The 21,287-nt window shown below is 37.4% G+C and overlaps 1 protein-coding gene across 2 annotated transcripts in view; it reads left to right on the top strand.

Moving 5' to 3' along the window:
* NHS (NHS actin remodeling regulator) overlaps positions 1 to 20,724 on the top strand; it is a 350,827-nt gene extending 330,103 nt beyond the window's left edge. Inside the window, exons 4-10 of one of the 2 annotated variants that reach the window (XM_045856123.1) lie at positions 2,141 to 2,203; positions 4,286 to 4,478; positions 7,381 to 7,512; positions 8,487 to 10,775; positions 10,854 to 11,465; positions 11,760 to 11,886; positions 16,657 to 20,724. In XM_045856123.1, coding sequence (XP_045712079.1) covers positions 2,141 to 2,203; positions 4,286 to 4,478; positions 7,381 to 7,512; positions 8,487 to 10,775; positions 10,854 to 11,465; positions 11,760 to 11,886; positions 16,657 to 17,266 — 4,026 coding nt within the window. In that variant the 3' untranslated portion in view covers positions 17,267 to 20,724. Of the gene's footprint in view, positions 1 to 2,140; positions 2,204 to 4,285; positions 4,479 to 7,380; positions 7,513 to 8,486; positions 11,466 to 11,759; positions 11,887 to 16,656 lie in introns of both variants that reach the window. The other variant, XM_045856122.1, reaches the window with a different exon arrangement.
* The last annotated feature ends 563 nt before the right edge of the window (positions 20,725 to 21,287 follow it).

The following is a 21,287-nucleotide window of genomic DNA, read 5'->3' as shown; positions in this document are numbered from 1 at the left end:
CTTAATGATGATGACCCAAACTAAACAGTCTGTGCTCTCTCTCTGTCTCTGGATTTGCTATCCTTAGTCATTTCCAGGTGTTACCTTGAACTTGTTTAATGGGATGGAGGGGGGCAGTTCTCAAACAGATGAAAAATAAATTACTCCTCATCTCACACTCCTGGAAAAAATACTCAGCAGGAGAGCTGACTTAGGAGACTTAACACAAACTACCAAAGTTAATATATTAATATCATTAATATGTTTTCTACCCTGTAGTTAGTTTCCTGCTCTTTGATTTTTTGAAATCCTTTTGTAAGACACCAAAGCCTTTGGTTTCTTGGAAACAAATTATTGTACCATGCAGCCTTTGTTTTCAAGCTCCCTTTTTCCTACTTTTATGAATTTTCTCTCTACTTTGTATACCCCAGTGTGTTACCTGCACATCACTATCTGTGACTGATTCTTATGAGAGAGCCAGGTTAAGTATCTGAACTCAGGCCACATATACCATATCTATCAAAACGATCCCTTTCAATGGGGAAGCCATAGACCCTACAAAATCATTTGTCTTAAATAAGATCGAGATCAAAGTTAACTATGCTTGAGGAGATGGCATTTGCTGTACTTAAAAATTAATGAGCAACCCTGTCAGTTAAAATTTAGAAACTTAGAATAGTATTAGAACTTAAGTGCCCCCCCAAAATATATTACAAAATATATTATGCTATAGGCTTAATAATAACTAGACCGAGCATATGTAAATACTGAGCCTTCAATGGAACCAGTGATTGCTTGTGGTTTGCTCTATTTGTTTTCACCTATTTTCACTAAGAGAGTATGTTCTGTTGGATTCTGAGGTGTCTGCCTCCTCCTGAGGTCTTGATCATGATCCTTACTTTATTTGGGTTCCCCATCACTGTTAAAAAACACAGAACTGGTATTGTTAAAGTTTACCAATAATTTGTTAGAGCTCTTACAATGAAGAATCATTTTATTGGCATCACAGAAGACTGAAAGGAAAATGAAATATATCTCCTGACCTCTAGGAATTTGTAACTTAATAAATGAAAAAGACACTTCAGGGATAATTCATGTTACATTAAAGCAATGCTACATGGAAAGTGCTGTAATAGACACCTAATTGAATCCAATGCTGACATGGTTTAGAATTTAAAAGAATTTTAAAGTCTTCCTTAGTAGATGCTGAAAAGGGAATTCTAGTTACCAAATTATCCTACAAGCAGGACTGGCTACATACTTTGCGGGTTCCAGTGCAAAATGAAAACGCAAGGCCACTTACTCAAAAACTTAAGAATATCAACACAGTGACAGCTTTAAACCAAGTATGGAGTCCTTCTCAGGGCAGGGTCCTGTGCAACTGGAAGGGTCACATTCCCATAAATTTAGCCCTGTTGTCAAATACAGTCTATGAATATGAGGAAGAGGCAATTTTTGAACAGTCCAAAGGAGGAATTGATACACAGGAAATTTTCTTCCAAGTAGTTCATAGGAAAATAAAGTCACTCTAAGGAAAGAAAATAATTCAGTCTCCCAAATTAGCGAATGGGACTGGGATACAAAAGATAGAAAGTTACAATTTGCAAAAAACAATTTCACAGATCTTTCACAGCTACAAAGTAAGGGTAATAATAATAGTGGTAGTAGTAGCTGATGCTAACATATAGAGCTTATTATGTGCCAAGACTCTTCTAAGACTAGTATGATATATACTCATTTAATCCTCAAAACAGCCCTGGAGGGTAGGTACTGTTATTTCTCTGTCCTACAGATAATGGAAATAACGTTAGAAAAGTTGACAGATTGCCCAGATTATACAACAAATAAGTGGTAGAACCCGCATTTGAACTCTGTCTAGCTCCAGAGTCTGTGCTGTTAACCACTATGTATGCTACTTCTCATAAAATGAAAATGAGGGAGGGAGGGAGGGAGGGAGGGAAGGAAGGAAGGAAGGAAGGAAGGAAGGAAGGAAGGAAGGAAGGAAGGAAGGAAGGAAGGAAGGAAGGGAGGGAGGGAGGGAGGGAGGGAGGACAGCAGGCATTATTCCATTATATTCATTCATTAATATCATAGGCAAGGGTATACTTTGTGTTGTGTGCATGTTTTAATTTTTTTCTTTTTTTGCATTTCATGTTCATAGTTTAACAGCACCCGTTCGCCCTCCCCCACTGAATGTTGCCACATGACCCCATGGAGTAGAAAGGTACTGGTTCTGAGAACATTCCGTTGTACCCTATCCCACTCTCTCCAGACACTTTCACTTTTCTTCTCTTTTAATTCTATGGCAAATTCTGTTGTTTCTAACCAACTAAGAGGTATTCTTTTAAATCAATTTAAAGAGTAGGTAGTTTCCTAACTTGAATTAAATAAAATATAATTTAGACAGCCATGGCATTGGCTTTTTTCCCATTTACTCCACCCCGCCCATGCACACACCTCTAAGTTGCAAATAAGGCTCTGTTCAAGATGGGCATCACCTAACTCTTCTCCTGGACTTTGTATTTGGGAGAAAAAAATTCCAACCTGCCTTATATTTATCAAAACTGTAAAGGTTCAGCTTCTCAAATCAAAAAAAAAAAAACACAACAAAAGGATTATCTGGCAGTCAGTTGTTGCTGTCACCATTAAATAAAAAGTGCTTTTGGCTTCTGGTCAGAACCTTTAGTCAGGTCACTATTCTTTCTTTGTTTCCCAGTCCCTTGTTATTCAAGGAAGGAATTCCCTAAAAAATGTGACCTCTGGTGGTGGGGTTTTCTCTCCAGCTATTTGTGCTCTCTCCCCTTCTTTCTGTCTCATTTTGCATGCACCAAACTTTTTTTTTCCTTTTTGGAAGTTACCTAGGAAACAAAGTCTTTTGTGCTTCAACTTTATTTGAGCTATTCGCTTCCCTGGGAATAAACAGCTGAAGAGAGAAAGAAGGTTGCAATGTTTTTACTAAAACATTCATGGCAAACACATTTTTCTCAAGGAGGGGGAATCATATCCTGTTAGGTGTGTTGGGGGCTTTGCAGATACTTTTACAAGGTAAGCAAATGCTGGGGATTAGTTTAAACAACTGGTTCTGAGATCTTCTCTTTAAGGGGGCTTAATTCATTTGACAACATGTGAAATCCTGAGTCAACAGGGCATGAAGCTTCCAAATGTGAGGATAAGAGAATTTTTTAATGGTTCTGATTTTAGGATGGAATATTATTAAAATCTAACTAGAATAAGAGGAAAAATTATTTTCTGTAAATATCCACCTTTCTCCAAATTGTAGAAAGAAATGAAACTAGTTTCAGTAGTAGAAACTACCAGTAGGTTTTTAAATAATCTGAAATCAAAATTAGAATGGAGCCTTTTTAATAACCTGGGCTAGGAACCCAACTCTGAAATCAGTTGGACAATATTAATGTCTATGAAAGGTTTGGGTGGAGAATTTTCAATTGTCATATAGAAGTCAAAACCTCTAACTACACAGCTGGAAGAAAAACTTAGCACTGCAAAGTTGAAACAAAATAAACAAGGACTGTTTTTGTCTTCCAAATTTGAAAAACGAAACTCACTTGAGTACACCCTAACGGCATGCATATTTTTCACTATAGTTGGTGGGGGGAGATTCTTCACTTTTACTTTTCCATGTGCATAGAGTGTTTTTTTCTTTTTAATCATTTTTTATTAATGTTCAAATACAGTTGTCTCCATTTTTCCACCACAACTTTCCCCCACTCCACCCATAGTGGTTTTAAAATGTTATTCAGAAATGCCATAGTCCTGCAGTAAAATTAATTCCTTGTGTTTTAATCCAGCCTCTCAATTAGGTTGACTTGTCCTTTAGATGATATGTTCTGGAATGTATCCTGACTCCAGGTCTTCTGGCACATTTTCCAAAACATTTCATAGGCATCCAAATCATCTTCTCTCTTTGATCCTAGTCATCTAGGGCTCTCAAGACTTTCAGTAGAATTTATGGCAAGATGGATATAGAGAAAGTGATCTACCTCTCACTGGATTAGAGACTCACATTTTTCTTCAGTTTGAAGTTCTGGCTACCTTGTCTCTTGTCTCCTTAATTCCATTTGACCTGAAGAGCATGTTTATTTAACTCATTTTTTCCTTTTGTGTTGCTTAACTATTGAAATTCCAACTTTCAGTTAGTTGTGTTTACTAATTATTTCTAGGAACTCTTCCTTTGACCTAAAAGCTTGTTTCTGACCAAATCTTTCTTAACTAAACTGTGAAATTCCTCATATGTTTGTTTATGTATAAACCATGATGGTTGAATCTGAATGCACTTCATTTGCAGTCCCATCCCCCGGAGGATGAAGATACAGATGTCATGTTAGGGCAGAGGCCGAAAAACCCAGTACATAATATCCCCTCGACACTGGACAAGCAGACCAACTGGAGCAAAGCACTACCTCTCCCAACACCAGAGGAGAAGATGAAGCAAGATGCTCAAGTGATTTCTTCTTGCATTATTCCCATCAATGTCACTGGTATCGTTCTGTTTTTTTTCTTAGGGGCAAGAGGGTCAGAATATTCTGTGTATTAAATATGTTCAAAAGCTATGATGCTGGGGGTACCAATTAAGAATACTGCTTTGTGAACAAGTAATACCTTTTTATCAGAATACAACCCAGAAGATGTTCAATATGCTTTTGTCAGGTTTTGAACATCAATTTGCATGTTTCATTGGCCCACTTGTTATGTAAATGATGGACAGTTTCTTTTTGAAAAAAAGTCACCAAATAGTTCTTTGGGCATAGCTCACAAATAATTGAGAGAGAGCGGCAGTGATTAATCATATGATAATGATGTGTGGCACCGCAAGAAAGAAAACGGCAAACTCTGGATTCCTAAAACTGCAAGTAATGATTCTGTAGACCAAGTATAAAATCTGTTTTCATGCTTCCTTGGGTGAAGGTAGGCTTGTTTAAAATATTGTTTAGAATTCTGCAGTGATTGTAGGGATTTCTGACCTAAAAGTATATGGATTCATAGATGAAAGCTGAATTCTGCTCTAAAACCAGCAAGCCTGTCTTTCGTATACTCTGCTTTCCTCCTCTTGTGTACTGAGAGTGAAGATTAGTCTAGGATGAATGCAAGCCTGTCCAGACTTTTCTGGAAAAGTTTATTGGCAGCAATTAAATATTCCAGAATTGGATATGGTAATCTTTGTAAGTAAAATAATGTTATAAAATATTCTAACTTTCAAAGATGGAAATTAAATGATCTGTTTACTGTGCTTTCTTTGAACATCTCTAATAGTTATATCTAATTTATTTCTATATTCAAAATTTCAAAATGGCCATATTATGACTGATTTTCATCCTGGTACCACGTAACTAAAGATTTTATGTTACTTGAAATGCATTTTGCACACAGGTATTATTAACCCCACTCAAATTTCTCTCACATAAAGTAGGGAACAAATGATGACCTGCTATCTGGCATAGCTATTTCCTTCCTTAAAAAAAAAAAAGGAGTTCTAGTTATTCAGCTGGTTGTGAGCTTGGGGTTAATTTTCCTGATGACCTATTTAACTTGCAGGACAAATTATTCTAGGGATGTGTACTTTATCTGATCCCCATAATCTAAATGGGATGAATTAGGGGAGTTCAGCTGTCAAAATGGATCATTTTGGCATCCTCGTAAACTAACTTTCAGTTCTGGGGAAATCTGATTATTAGCAACATGTGCTTTCTTCATGGCACTGTAAGTAAAATCCTGTTTTCAAATTTAGTTCTTTGATTATGGGCCTTGTGATTCAGGAAAAGGGAAGATCTTTCCTTCTGCTTTATTTCAGGAACTCTCAGACTAAAGCCGATTATCTGTTGATTTCAAGAGCTTTAATTAGCAGGTTCTTGATTATGCCCATGTAACACAAAATGTCAGTCTGTATGCCATATGTTCTGTAATTATTATGATTAGAATGACGTATTTTAATTTTTGATTGGAACTAAGAAAGGAAAATTCCATTAGTACAAATTCTCTGATAATATTATAATTATTCATCATGTGATAGCTCATACAGATTTTACAAAGAGTTCTACAAACTGTTGTCGCTGTGATGCTAAGCAAAACTCAAACTGCTTCATTATGTAGCTGAACAAGGTTTAACATGCCATCCTGCCCCATGCTTAACAATCAGGATAAATGATGAGACAACCAAATTCCAAAGCACTTTTGGTATTATGGCTTCCTGAGGCAAAGCTTACTCTGAAAAATGCATGGCATATGCCTATGCCAGATGAATTTGGGTTCTCACCTCCTCCCTCAGCATTCTAGATTGGATAGGACTGAATGTAGTGTGCATAATGTGGTTATATAGAGAGAAACTAACAGGTATCATGATTTCCCCCCATATTTACTAAAGCAAACATATACATGTAACAACTGGGAATTCCAGTTTTATTTACAGTTGGTACAGAAGGTAGATCCACTTAAGTGCAGAACTGGGGACTACCTTTTATTATTATTATATACTGATAAGACACTGGTGCTAAACTAAAAAGTGTTCAGTTTACAAGCAAGCAAAATATAACCAAAGACACTGACATTGAGTACAGGCTGACAGTGACTAGAGGGGAGAGGGGAGGGAATTGTAGGGGAAAAGGGTGAAGGGTTTGCAGGAACAAGTATAAAGGACACATGGACAATAACAAAGGGGATGAAAATAGGAGAGGGAGGTGAGGAGGGCTGGAGTGGTGGGAGGGGTGGTGGGAAAAGGCAGAAAACTGTACTTGAACAATAAAAAATGTTAAAAAAAGAACACTTTACACACAAACAAGTGTTCATTTTAGTCAGTAGAAGAAAGCAGAGTTACATGATTATTTTTTTAAAAATCTCTAGGCTGTTGTTTCCTCCTAGCATGTGTGTATGTTTTTTTCGGGGGCGGGCAGAGTGAGTAGAGGGGAAAAATACAAAAATCTTTTAATGAAGAGATAGGTCAAGATATGTTAGCTGAACTAATTCAGGTTAACATCTTGGCTATGGATCTACTATGCAAAGATATCAGCTTTAATAAATAAAGCAGTAAATAGTAATAACTAAAGGTTTAGGTCATTAAAGAGTCCTTAAAGGTCATTAAGGGTCCTTAAAGAGTCATTTCTGTGTGAGGGTTATTCTTTGATGTTATTTTTCTCTCCTTGTTCTTTTGGTTTTCTTTCTTTGCTTGTTACTTTCTGCAGTGCAAGCTGTTATGAAGAGCTGTATTCAGAAATAAAGCTTAATGTACTGCAGCATAATTTAAATAAGAGCTGAATAAGGGCTCCCTTATATTGTTTACAGGCTTAATCCAAACTCTTCCTTTACTTCAATAAATATCACTGTGTTCCAAGCAAATGAAAATGTGTTTGCCACTTCTAACAGCTAATGAGATTTATTTGTGGGTTGCAGGAGTTGGTTTTGACAGAGAGGCTAGTATACGCTGCTCTCTTGTTCATTCACAATCCGTACTACAGCGGAGACGAAAACTGAGGAGGAGGAAAACCATCTCTGGTATCCCCAGAAGAGTCCAACAAGAAATAGGTGTGATATAAAACTGTTTATTGTCAACGTTCTGTTGGGTGCTAATTTTAAGGAGATGAAACAGAAGCTGACCTTTAACCAGCAACTTTAAAAAAAAGTCACTGTTGTAACTTGTAGAGGTTTTGAAGTGGAGTATATTTGTTTTGCGTTCAGCAAGCCAGGTATATGACTTTTTAAGTCTCTCTTCTTGACTGAGAAGGTTTGACCTTATAGATTTAGTCATATACATTCAGGTCTTATGGCTGAAATGTAATTTCAGCTAATTTTGATAATTTTTAAAAGTTTTATTAAGGTGAAAATTAGGAATAAAAAGTAACAAGATTCAATGAAAGATTCATTTAGGAAAGTATACCTTTATTTGAAGAGAGATATACTTTTATGATATTAATAAACTGAAAAAGATAAATTTCAAATATACTAAATTAAATATTGATAACATGATATCCTTGATGACATTTTTCTATTTTTTTCTGTTAAATGTGTTTAGGATATCTCTCCATGTGTTTATTATCATTTTCATCTTTTACAAATAGGACTTTTATTTCTTACAGTAAATTCTAAGATTTTTATATCATTGTGTTTACATTACAAAATAAAACTGAATAGTGGCCAAGAAGTTAAAATAGACTTTAGTTTAAAAAAATAGTAGTCACTTATTAGGGCAAAGTGATTTGATATTGTACAGAGAGAATTAACAAAAGATAAAAGATCTAAAAGCATATCTTCTCATTATATATATACACACATACATATATATATAGTGGGAATATCTATATCTATTTATCTATCTAAAGAGAGACAGGAAGAGACAGGGAGAGATTATCCAAAGCATTTTAAATTCTCCTAATTTTATATGCTGATTTTTTTCTGTAAGAACAAGTTCCAACATGCTAGCACACCTATTTGTGTTTCTCAGAATGTCTGTTAATATGATGTTATATAAAATATCTCACTATGCTTTCCATATGCCCTAGATTCTGATGAATCACCCGTGGCCAGGGAAAGGAACGTGATTGTACATACAAATCCAGACCCTTCCAACATTGTCAATAGAAGGTCTGGAACCAGGGACTCAGAGTGCCAAACTGAGGACATTCTGATTGCTGCTCCATCCAGAAGGAGAATCAGAGCTCAAAGGGGTCAAAGCATTACAGCTTCCCTTTCACATTCCGCTGGCAACATTTCTGCATTGGCAGACAAAGGTGACACCATGTTTACCACGGCAGTGAGCAGCCGCACAAGATCTCGGAGCCTTCCCCGGGAAGGCAATAGAGGTGGAGATGCTGAGCCCAAAGTTGGCCCGAAACCCTCAGCATATGAAGAGGGGGAGCCTTTTGTGGGTGACCAAGAAAGAACCCCTAATGATTGCAGCGAGGTCCCCAGCAGCCCAAGTGCCCAGGAACACCAGCCTGCTTTGGGTCTAGCCTGTTCTCAACATCTTCACAGCCCCCAGCACAAGTCAAGTGAGAGAGGGAGGTCACGTCTGTCCCGAATGGCTGCTGACTCGGGCAGTTGTGACATCTCTTCCAACTCAGACACCTTTGGGAGCCCCATCCACTGCATCTCCATGGCTGGTGTCCTCCTCAGCAGCCACATGGACCAGAAAGATGACCACCAGTCATCCAGTGGCAACTGGAGTGGGAGCAGCTCCACATGTCCTTCACAGACCTCAGAGACAATCCCTCCTGCAGCTTCTCCTCCCCTCACTGGCTCTTCACACTGTGACTCGGAGTTGTCACTAAACACGGCCCCTCATGCTAATGAGGATGCCAGTGTCTTTGTGACAGAGCAGTACAATGACCACTTGGATAAAGTGAGAGGCCACCGGGCAAACTCCTTTACCTCCACTGTGGCAGATCTTCTGGATGACCCCAATAATAGCAACACAAGTGACAGCGAGTGGAATTACCTACACCACCACCACGATGCCTCCTGCCACCATGATTTTAGTCCTGAGCGCCCCAAGGCAGACAGCCTGGGCTGCCCAAGCTTCACAAGCATGGCAACTTATGACAGCTTTCTGGAAAAGTCTCCATCAGACAAAGCTGACACTAGCTCTCACTTTTCAGTGGACACAGAAGGATACTACACCTCCATGCATTTTGACTGTGGTCTCAAAGGTAGTAAAAGTTATGTCTGTCACTATGCAGCCCTGGGCCCAGAGAATGGCCAGGGCATTGGAGTTCCTCCTACTCTTCCGGACTGTGCCTGGCAGGAGTACTTAGACCACAGAAGGCAGGGGAGACCAAGCATCTCTTTCAGAAAACCAAAGGCAAAGCCGACCCCACCCAAACGGAGCTCATCGTTGAGGAAGTCTGATGGAAATGCAGACATTTCAGAGAAGAAAGAACCAAAGATTAGTGGTGGCCAGCTACTGCCTCACAGTTCCAGGGAAATGAAGCTGCCTCTTGATTTCTCCAACACGCCTTCTAGAATGGAAAATACTAACCTTTCCACCAAGCAGGAACCTTCTTGGATTAACCAGAATGAACATTGTATTAAGGAACCTCAGTTAGACACTTCAGATATTCCACCATTCAAAGATGAAGGTGCTGAATCAACTCACTATGCAGACCTCTGGCTTCTAAATGACTTGAAAACAAATGATCCTTACAGATCTTTATCTAATTCAAGCACTGCTACGGGTACCACAGTTATCGAATGCATCAAATCTCCAGAGAGCTCTGAATCCCAAACATCCCAGTCGGAATCAAGAGCTACCACCCCATCCCTTCCTTCTGTTGATAGTGAGTTTAAACTGGCTTCACCAGAAAAGCTGGCTGGCTTAGCGTCTCCATCAAGTGGCTACTCAAGCCAGTCTGAAACACCAACATCCTCTTTCCCTACGGCTTTCTTTTCTGGTCCATTGTCTCCTGGAGGTAGCAAAAGAAAACCAAAAGTCCCAGAAAGGAAATCCTCACTACAGCAACCCTCTTTAAAAGATGGAGCTCTATCACTAAGTAAAGATCTTGAACTTCCAATTATACCTCCTACCCATCTTGACCTAAGTGCTCTTCATGTCTTGAATAAACCATTTCACCATCGTAACCCATTGCATGTTTTTAGTCATAATAAGCAGAACACAGTAGGGGAAACACTGAGGTCGAATCCTCCACCATCCCTTGCAATTACACCGACAGTCCTGAAATCTGTTAATCTTAGGTCAATCAGTAAGTCTGAAGAAGTTAAGCAAAAAGAAGGCAACAATATGGAACTCCCCTACTTAGAGCAAAGCACTCTCACAATGGCTGCCCCGTCTCCAGGTAAGATTAGGCCACATATAGCTAAGAAATCAATAGCACGTCAGTACTCCACTGAAGACACCATATTGTCCTTTTTAGATTCCTCTGCAGTTGAGATGGGACCAGATAAACTACAGTTAGAAAAAAAATGTGCTTTTGATGTGAAGAATCATTGTGATCCAGAAACAATAACCTCAGCTGGTAGCAATCTTTTAGATTCAAGTGTAACAAAAGACCAAATACATGTGGAGAGTGAGCCTATTCCTGAAAACACACCAAGTAAAAATTGTGACTTTCTCACAGAAGGATTTCAGAAGGTCTCTACTGCCCACCCCAATGATTTGGAAGGTAAAATACTACAATATGGAGTTGGTCCAGATGGAGCCCTAGTACAGGTCCAGAAGGCATCCTCTGTAGATCAGGAGGAACTTGCTTACCCTGAGTCTGTGGATGTGCTCACACCTCAGTCAAACTCACCAACTAGAGCCACAGACATAAGCAATCAACTTAAGCATCAACTTGGGATGAGCCGCCACCATGACAAAGTGCCTGGGAATATCAGCTATGAAACAGAGCTATCAACTGTAAATTTATACCCTGAAAAATGTTCTGAGCAGGAAAATATTGCTTCAGGTATTTCAGCCAAAAGTGCCTCTGATAACAGCAGAGCAGAGGAGACCCAAGGAAATGTGGATGAGGTTTCATTGAAAGGTCAGTTTGTCACTATGGAAAGGGGTCTCATGGCACTTCCTGAAATTTTTCTTTCTTACATTCCCTGTAACATGGTAGAGCCCTGGGTGTTGGGTTCCCTCCACTATTTCTTTATACTTATTAAAACAATTGAGATAAACACTTTTGCTATTGAGGGACTAGGTATTGTGACAGATTATCTCTTGCATTTTAAAAATGGCATTAAGGTAACTGTTATTTGTTCCCTGAGTCAGTGAAGCACAACAATTGTGCTGGGTAACTTCCTCCTAAAGATGCTTTTGTTCTTAATTTAAGAATCGTCACCAAATGATGACTCTGTGATTTCACCACTTAGTGAAGACTCTCAGGCTGAAGTGGAAGGTGTGTTTGTGTCTCCAAACAAACCTCGAACAACTGAGGATTTATTTGCAGTCATTCACAGGTAAGGCAACAATATGAAAGGTTTTGCTTCTTATGGTACTTCTCATTAAATGGGAAAAAATGAGAAAGACTCGTGCACTTCTAATACATTCAGCAAAAAACAAAAAAGCACAGAATAATTATTTTTCCAAATCGTTAATCAATAGACTTGTATTCAAGTTGGGAAATACAAGGGTTTTTTTAAGATTTTATTTATTTATTTTTAGAGAGATGGGGAAGGAAGGGAGAAAGAGAGGAAGTGAAACATCAATGTATGGTTGCCTCTAGCACACCCCATACTGGGGATATGGCCTGCAACCCAGGCATGTGCTCTGACTGGGAATCAAACCAGCAATGCTTTGGTTCACAGGCCTGCACTCAGTCCACTGAGCTACACCAGCCAGGGCCTATATGTCTTTATATATAGTTAGATTGACCTTAATTGACAGACTTTCATAAGAACTGCTGAGGGAAGGTTTTTTTTTTCCCCTAGGAAAGACATTCTGTTTCAAGTTTTTATTTGAAAATAATTTGGTTAAGTAACTGAGATTGAAAGCTCAAACTCTAGTGCAATCTCTAAATTTTAGATAATTTCTTGAACCTAAAAAATATGCTCAAAGCTGTAATCTTATATTAACAGAGATAAATGGAAATTGACTCACTAAATAAAGCACCAAATTTGAGACAAGACAGTATATTACAAACCTGCCTGTATTACAGCTCAGAACAAGTAACCACTGCTCCTTTTTTTCCCCAAAACTTAAATTTCTTTAATAACACCAGCCTTCTCTAAAATGAATGTTTCACATCCCTCAAACAGTCCTTTGGGCTGCTTTTCCAGGACAGTGTTGTGTCAGTGCTGTCCTTTCACATTCTCTCATCCTTCCCCTGCATCCTTGTGGTTGGTCAGTGTCTATATTTTCAAGAATACTCCTTACAATCTGTAACTGAAAAACAGAGCAGGAACTAGCCCTTGGAAACTGAACCCATATCAGACTGAGCTATTCAATCATGATGTGCCTACTCCTTTCACAACCGTGACTGCCTTCCACTAGGCCTCTGACTTAGATGGGACTCCCAAGGGAAAAAACTTAAGAGACTATCTTTTCTACCTCATGAAGTTAACACTTTTTGAAGCAAGTTCTTTGCAAGCAGCTTACCATTGTATTCTCCAGAATTCTACTTTTTAAGGGAACTTGGGTTTTCTCTTGGTGTGGTTCTCTCATAAAGAAGGAGCACTACTCTTCAACAGCTTTTCGAAAGGAGCCAGTCAGATACACCTTCTGTATATACATTAGGCATGCTTCTCCATTTGGAGAGTGAAGAATCCCAATGTTGTCACTTCTTATGCAGTCTTGAGTCAGTTAAAACCTCTGTACTTAATCCCCTACTGGAAATGGAGACACTTATAGCTCATAGTCTGTTTTCATGATAAAAGAATGTTTTAGTGTCTAGAATATGGTAGATGCTAAAAACAAATGTCAGCTTAAAACTCCTACCCTATTGGAGTGCTGGACACTGGCATACACAAGATAACAACCATAAAGTTTTCAGTGAACCCAAATTAGGCTGGTCTCCAATTACAAAGCTGACATTCTTTCTACCCTATGGATTTTTAGAATACTTACTAATGAACTGAGTCATGCTGAAGATTCACTGAATTTAAGCTGGTTTACTAATCAAGAGACATAATATGATGATAGGTACCTGTTTGGTAGACTTACAGAGTTTGGTAATCTTAGATTTGCAGTTCTGTTGTGTGTATGTATGTATTTATGTGCAGCATAGTGACGAGAATGATTTTGTTTTTTTAAGGGAAAAATATTTTTAATCTTCCCTTTTCCTGTTTGCAAATACAATGCAATTCAAACTTGAATTGTAAAACCTTCAAACTTGAAAAAAGTATTTAACATAGAAAATAGAAATCCTGTTATGCTAAGGTAACTACCATTAAATATGGAGAATATTATATTCCTTTATATTTTCCCATGCATTATAAATACATATTATATTCTAACTTGTATTTTCTGTTTTTTCTATTACAGTTGACATTCAATATTGTATTATTTTCAGATGTACAGCATACTAGTTAGACATTTATATAACTTACAAAGTTATCACCCCAATAAGTCTAGTATCCACCTGGCACATAACACAGTTATTACAGTATTATTGACTATATTCCCTGTGCTGTACTTGACATCCCCATGACTATTTTGTAACTGCAAATTTGTATTTCTTAATTACTTCACGTTTTTCATTTAGCCCCTCTCCAATCCCCCTACCATCTGGAAACCATCAATTTGTTCTCTGTATCTTTGAGTCTGTTTCTATTGTTTGTTCATTTGTTTTTTCTTTAGATTCCACATATAAATGAAATCACATGGTATTTTTCTTTCTGTATCTGACCTATACCACTTAGCATAATACTATGTAGGTTCATTCATGTTGTTGCAAATAGTAAAATTTCATCCTTTTTCATGGCCGAGTAATATTCCATTATAGATGTACTACAGCTTTTTTATCCACCTGTCTATTGGTGGACATTTAGATAGCTTCCATATCTTGGCTATTATAAATCATGCTGCAATGAACATAGGGATGCATATATCTTTTTGAATTTGTGTTTTGGATTTTTTTTTATAAATTCCCAGAAGTGAGATTTCTAGGTCATAAAGTAGTTCCATTTTTAATTCTTTGAGGAACCTCCATACCATAGTGGCTGCACCAATTTGCAATCCCACCAACTATTCATAAGGGTTTCCTTTTCTCCACATCCTCACTAATACTTGTTTGTTGATTTATTGATGGTAGCCATTCTGAGATGATACCTCATTGTGGTTTTAATTTGCTTTTCTATGATGATTAGTGGCATTGAGCATCTTTTCATATGTCTATTGGCCATCTGTATGTCCTTTTTGGAGAAATGTCTATTCAGGTCCTCTGCCCATTTTTTTAATTGGATTTTTTTGGTGGGTTTTCTTTCTTTCTTTTTTTTTTTTTTGATGATATTAACCCCTTATTGGATATATCATTGTTGAATATCTTCTCCCATTCTATAGATTGTCTTTTTGTTTTGTTCATGGTTTCCTTTGCTGTGCAAAAACTTTTCAGTTTGATGTAGTTCCATTTGTTTATTTTTCTTTTGTTTCCCTTGCCTGGGGAGATGTGAACAAAAAATATTACTGAGAGCAATGTCAAGCAGTTTGCTGTCTGTTTTCTTTCAGGAGTTTTATGGTTTCAAGTCTTATATTTAAGTCTTTAACCTATTTTGAGTTTCTTCCTGTGTATGATGTAAGAAGGTAGTCTTGTTTCATATTTTTGCATATTTCTGTGTAATTTTTCTCAATACCATTTATTGAATAGACTATCTTTACCCCATTGTATATTCTTGCCTCCTTTGTCATAGATTAATTAACCATATAGGCATGGCTTTGTTTCTGGCTCTCCATTCTGTTCCATTGGTCTATCTATCTGTTTATGCCAGTACTATGTTGTTTTGATTAATATAGCCTTGTAGAATAGTTTTATATCAGGTAGTGTGATAACCCCAAATTTGTTCTTCTTTCTTAAGATTGCTGTGGCAATTTGGTGTCTTTTGTGGTTATATATAAATTCTACGATTATTTGTCTAGTTCTGTGAAAAATGCCACTGGTATTTTGATAGGGATTACATTGAATCTATAGATTGCTTTGGGTAGTATGGACATTTTAACAATGTTAATTCTTCCTATACATGAGCATGGTATATGCTTCCACTTATTTGTATTTTCTTAAGAATGATTTTGTTTTCTTGATAGCTTACAGTGTACAGAGCTTTAAGATCTCCAGGTGTGGTTTATGTTTTCAGCTCCTCACAGAAAGTTGGCTTACTGACTAATATACTTTTGATATACCTAGGCAGCTATGGACAATGTTATTTGCAGCCCAAAATGGATTGACTTATTTAAAAAGTCATGTAAGAAACTGCTTTTATATGGAGGAATTTAAAAAGAAGACCAAGTAGTATAATACACCCCCACCCCAGCGCGCGCGCGCACGTGCGCGCACACACACACACACACACACACATACACACACACACACACAAAAATCCATCACCCAAGCCTTTTAACCAGCAACTTATAGCTAATCCTGTCCCATCCACAGATCCTTCTACTTTGCTCCTCTGGTATTCATTGGAAGCCAACCTCAGACATTAGATCATTTTATCCAAATTGAAGAAAGAGATTTAATAAGAAACATCTACACTCTTCACCATCTAGTCTAGAGGTGTCCAACTCACAACCCACAGGCCACATGCAGTCCAGGATGGCTGTGAATGTGGCCCAACACAGCATTGTGAATTTTCTTAAAACATTATGAGATTTATTTTTTGTTTTTGTTAGTGTTTGTATATTTAATGTGTGGGCCAAGACAACTCCTTTTCTTTCAGTGTGGCCCAAGATGCCAAAAATTTGGACACCCCTGGAATCAGATAGCAGTATTTTGTTATATGAAAACATCCCAATAAGTCCTCATCTGGAACCTCTAGCCTCCACATTAGGCATTATTTAAAATGGTCATTTCTAGAACCTAATTAATGTCCAGGGGTTATCAGAGAATTTCCCTCAGGCTGTTAGTGCTATTAGGTAAGGGTTGTATCTTACTCCTCATCTCCATAGCCCTGATATTTGGTATCTGATCAGAGAGGGTGCACCAAAATCCTCATTAAAGAGATCTTTGAATGTGACTTAACACTTTTGGTTTCCTAAAAATGTATCTGGACTGAGATTCTTCCTTTTCTTAAAAGGTCTAAGAGGAAAGTACTTGGAAGAAAAGATTCTGGAGACATGTCTGTTCGAAGCAAATCAAGAGCTTCTCTTGGCAGCAGTAGCAGTAGCAGCACTGGTTCTGTCACTTCACCCAACAGCAATGTGACCACCCAAAACAGCCAGAGGTCTCCTGGCCTCATCTACCGAAATGCTAAAAAGTCCAACACATCCAACGAAGAGTTTAAACTGTTACTCCTCAAGAAAGGCAGCCGTTCGGATTCCAGTTACCGCATGTCTGCTACTGAGATCCTGAAGAGTCCCATCCTACCTAAACCTCCTGGGGACCTCACAGCTGAGTCCCCCCATAGCACCCATGAAGCCCATCAAGGGGCACCTGGTGCTGAGGCATTGTCCCCACTCTCTCCATGCTCCCCAAGAGTTAATGCAGAAGGGTTTTCATCGAAGAACTTTGCCACCTCAGCATCAGCAAGAGTTGGACGTTCCCGGGCCCCTCCTGTGGCCAGCAGCAGCCGCTATAGTGTCCGCTGCAGGCTGTACAATGCGCCCATGCAGGCCATCTCTGAGGGCGAAACAGAAAATTCTGATGGGAGCCCGCATGATGACCGATCCTCCCAGAGCTCAACATAGGTGTCCTGTGCCAGGCTTGCTATCAAAGGCCAAAACCCTTAGTCATATGAGGATGGGGGAATAGAACAGAAGACTAGGGAAGTCAGCACATCATGGGGTACCATAACTTACTACCAATGAATTTCTAAATATTTGCTGGGGAAACAAAAGGTTGTTTGATCTTTCTTGATTATTTTCCATGTTTTTAAGTAGCACTGTCTTTCATATTTTTCTTTAGCTTAGTTTGATTTACCCAATGTCATTCCTTTTGATAATATAGGATTTTAAAATGTCTGCTTTTCATGAAACCTAGAAAAAAGTTTTCCCAGAGCTGCCTATTCAGAAAACAACCCTCACTGTCATAATTCTTAAGAAGATGAAATTACTCTGGAGGTTTGGTATTTTTTTACATTAAAATGAACTAAAGCAAAATTTAGAAGAAAGAACTACACACATGTAAATACCATATTTTTGATAAAAATGTGTAAATAGATTTATCAATGACGAGTGGACATGTGGCAAACTATCTACTGCACACAAACTGTTTATACAACACAACAGATAAAGTGTAATAATTGTATTCTGTGAATACCATTTTCATATCAAATATCATATTTAAATGTCCACTAATATGATTTCTAAGTGATAAACCTCATATATGAATTTTAAACTGGTGAAATAAAGTAAATCTTGAGGTCATATACTGAAATGTGATTAATTTAAAATAATGAATTCAGACCTAACCATTTTTGTGACAAATTGCAGCACCAAACAAGCTAATAGTAGTAATCACGTGGCTGTGATTTGCCATGTGGAAATTTGGACAGAATGAAAAGCATGCTTTTGTTTTTTTAATCAATGAAAGAAATCATCATTATCAACACAATGCCCTGAACAACAGCATTTGACAGTGTCCTTTAAACTTTAATTTTTCAGTGGATTACTTTAAAGAGAATGAGTAGGGAAAACTAGTTAATTTTAGGTTATGTTTTATATTAGGCTACTGGGGACATAAACAGTCATAATCTAATGACTATAATCTTAAAACTCCTTAAACAGTCTAGCAATTAGCTCCAGGTTCTTTAATGAAAATGAAACATAAGCATGCCACAGAGCTGTTGATTTAACAGTGAATACCTGCAATGAGTTTTCAGTGAAGCTTCTCTCTGTGCTGATGAGATTTGTGCTACCTAAAAATGAACAGAAATGACACTGTGAACAATGTAGTTGGGAAATAGGTATGTGTATATGCATTATTTATCTTCACTGTTAAGCTGGGAATGGGGAACAGCTCTGGTTCACAATGCTACATGCAACTGAGTTTTTGTCTGATTTTACTATATCTGCTTGATGGCAAAAGGGGAGGGGTGGTGGGTGGGAAAGGAAATGTCAGGCAAGTGCTCTGATAAAATGAAGGCAGGGAAACAAGCTGAATTACTTGAAATTACTTGAATTTTCTTGTCTTAAAACTGAAAAAAAATGTAGTTACAAGTTGAAATCTGCAAATAGTTTTTACACCTCTGATTTTAACATGAACTGATGCCAATGTTTGAAATATGTCAGAAATATAAGCAGTTATGTACTTAGAATACGTTTTTAATGGGGGAAGGTAGAAAGTGGAGAGAACTAAAGAGGGATATCGCCTATAAAAGAAGAGAATGCAATTAGAATGATAGAACATACCAGAGTTACCAAGAAATTGATATGCAGCTGGCTTTAAGCTTATGCAAGTGGTTTTTGGGAAAGTAGGATGTGTGAAAGCGGGGTTGTGGTTTTGATTTAATTCATGCAATACGAAGGAGAAAGCCTGGTCTAAGAACATGCTGTCTTTCAAATGAAACACTTTCTAAGATGTTACAGATTGAGAATTAGAGAATCTGATTGTTGTCGGGTTGTTTGTTTGTTTGTCCGGAAAGGAAAAACAAGTCTGGCTTCTGCTATTTGTTTTCACTATCAAGTTGTGTTTCTTAATTTCTTGTCATCCTTGTATGTAAAATGGGTGCTGAGGGTGGCGGGGTAGAGGAGGGAGGATGTATGTATGTGTATGCACGTGTGTGCATTTGCACACTCTTGTGCTGGGATAGATAAGCTACCTGGTAAAGGGTACATTTGAACATTTACAAAGTGTTATACTTTTTATGAAAAGAAAAATATTTGGGGGTTTGAAAAATGGACCATCATTTCTCATTGGAACCCATTAGTTTAAAAAACCAGCATGGTTTGACACCACATGGAAACATGAATATCTGTTTCTCATGCTTTCAAAAGTACACTTGGCAAAATTTTAAAAATAAAGTTTTTAGACAAATGTGATAAGAAACAGTCATTTCCAGTCACAATAGGTGATCTTTTGTAATTTTCATAAAAGCAGTTCGTTTGCAGTATGGCTTTGTGTAGTTGGGGGCTTTTTAAGCATAAAGCAAGGTATGTGGGCTTTAAAAGTGATTCTATATCTTGAATAGAAAACATGATTGGCTTTAATAAATATGTCACCTTTTTATTATTGATGTTAATTTAAGTAATGGTACCATGTATGTTTTAAAATACATATTGACTTGAATTGTGAGGCAATAAAATACCTTCTGTATGTAATGATCACAGAACTAACCCTTATAGTTTTACTTATTTTGTTTACTCTAAAAATCTATAGCAGAGTTGCTCTATTTTATATTTCATAGATTAAAAAACCCAAATAAAGATGGATTTTAAATTCACTGTGGAAAAGAGTACTGAGTACCAAACTGAGTAAGAAACAAACAAACAAGGAATTCCTTAGTAGTGTGGAATATTCTACATGGCTTAATTACATAGCATATAAGACCAAGATTTAGAGGACTATTTTCAACATCACTGCCATCTTGAAGCAGGGTACACACATTAGGTATTGCAAAAAACATCAATCCAAACTTTTCTTCTGTTGTTTGCACTGATGGTAATTTTTTTTAAATGTTTGTACAACATGTCTATGTTATGTGGGAGAAATCTTTTTTCCTTACTTTTGGATTTTTTTTTTTGTTTTGGCTAAGTAGAGGACGTGGACTAGTTACAGCAAACAAAACACACTGTTTGCTCTTGCCAAAGGTCAGTGAGTGAGTACATTAGCTACAGTGGTGGCAGACTTAGAAAACTAGATCATGACAAAGATTTAAAACTATAAAGAAGGTTACAGTATAACTATTTTGGTACTAGAAACAGTTCATGCTGGCCAAAAAGACAATGGTTTATGGACTTGCATCCATTTTGTATTTTTGTAATATTGTAAATATGAACTTTTTAAATTGTTGCAAAAACGGTTTCTTTTGTAAGTTTTCAACGTTTACATTCAATTCAAGCCTTTGTATATTTTAGAGCTGTGCAACACTTTAAGTCTTGTATTTATTTTTAGTAAAAATGGTGACAGTTTTATTGTGAACCCCTCTCAAAAAATGTACCAGGAAAGTTTGATTACCTAGAAAGTGTGTATAGAAACTGCAAATAAACGTGACTGCAATTAAACAACGTGGTTTCTCTCTTCTTTGTTATATAATTGCATTCTTGGGTTTTCCCAAACACACGCATTTTACAGGGAAATGGAAATAAAAGGGGAACTGCTGTGTCAAAAGTATGGGCAAAATAAAAATAATAAGTAGTAATAATAATAATGTCTCAATAATGGGCTTTAATCTAGTTTTGTATTTGAGAGGAGAAAGAACACATTTCCAATGTTGGATATACTTTCCTTGTAGCTCCTCTCTTTGGGCCAGGAAAAGATTTTTATCTTGACTTTGAAATATTTACCTTTGCTTCTGATAAGTACTAAGACTGTGCCTCCTTTTCAAGATGCACAGCCTCGAGATAGATACAGATAATATCCCACCAAATAATGTCATGTACCCTTTATTACATAGCAAAGTCATGTGCAAAAATACTGCGCTCTGCTTACTCTAACTCATGTACTTCCCACATTGTGCCCATTTTACAGATGGGGCAACTAAAGCACAGAGCATTACTTGACTTGTCCAAAGCCACAGAGAGACTAAGCGCTGGGACTGGGCTTGCAACC

This window comes from Phyllostomus hastatus, unplaced genomic scaffold, assembly GCF_019186645.2.
Source record: "Phyllostomus hastatus isolate PE091 unplaced genomic scaffold, TTU_PhHast_1.1 phas_scaffold_12, whole genome shotgun sequence".
Taxonomy (NCBI): domain Eukaryota; kingdom Metazoa; phylum Chordata; class Mammalia; order Chiroptera; family Phyllostomidae; genus Phyllostomus; species Phyllostomus hastatus.
The sequence above is the reverse complement of the archived record's forward strand: the minus strand, read 5'-3'. Positions and strand labels throughout refer to the sequence as shown.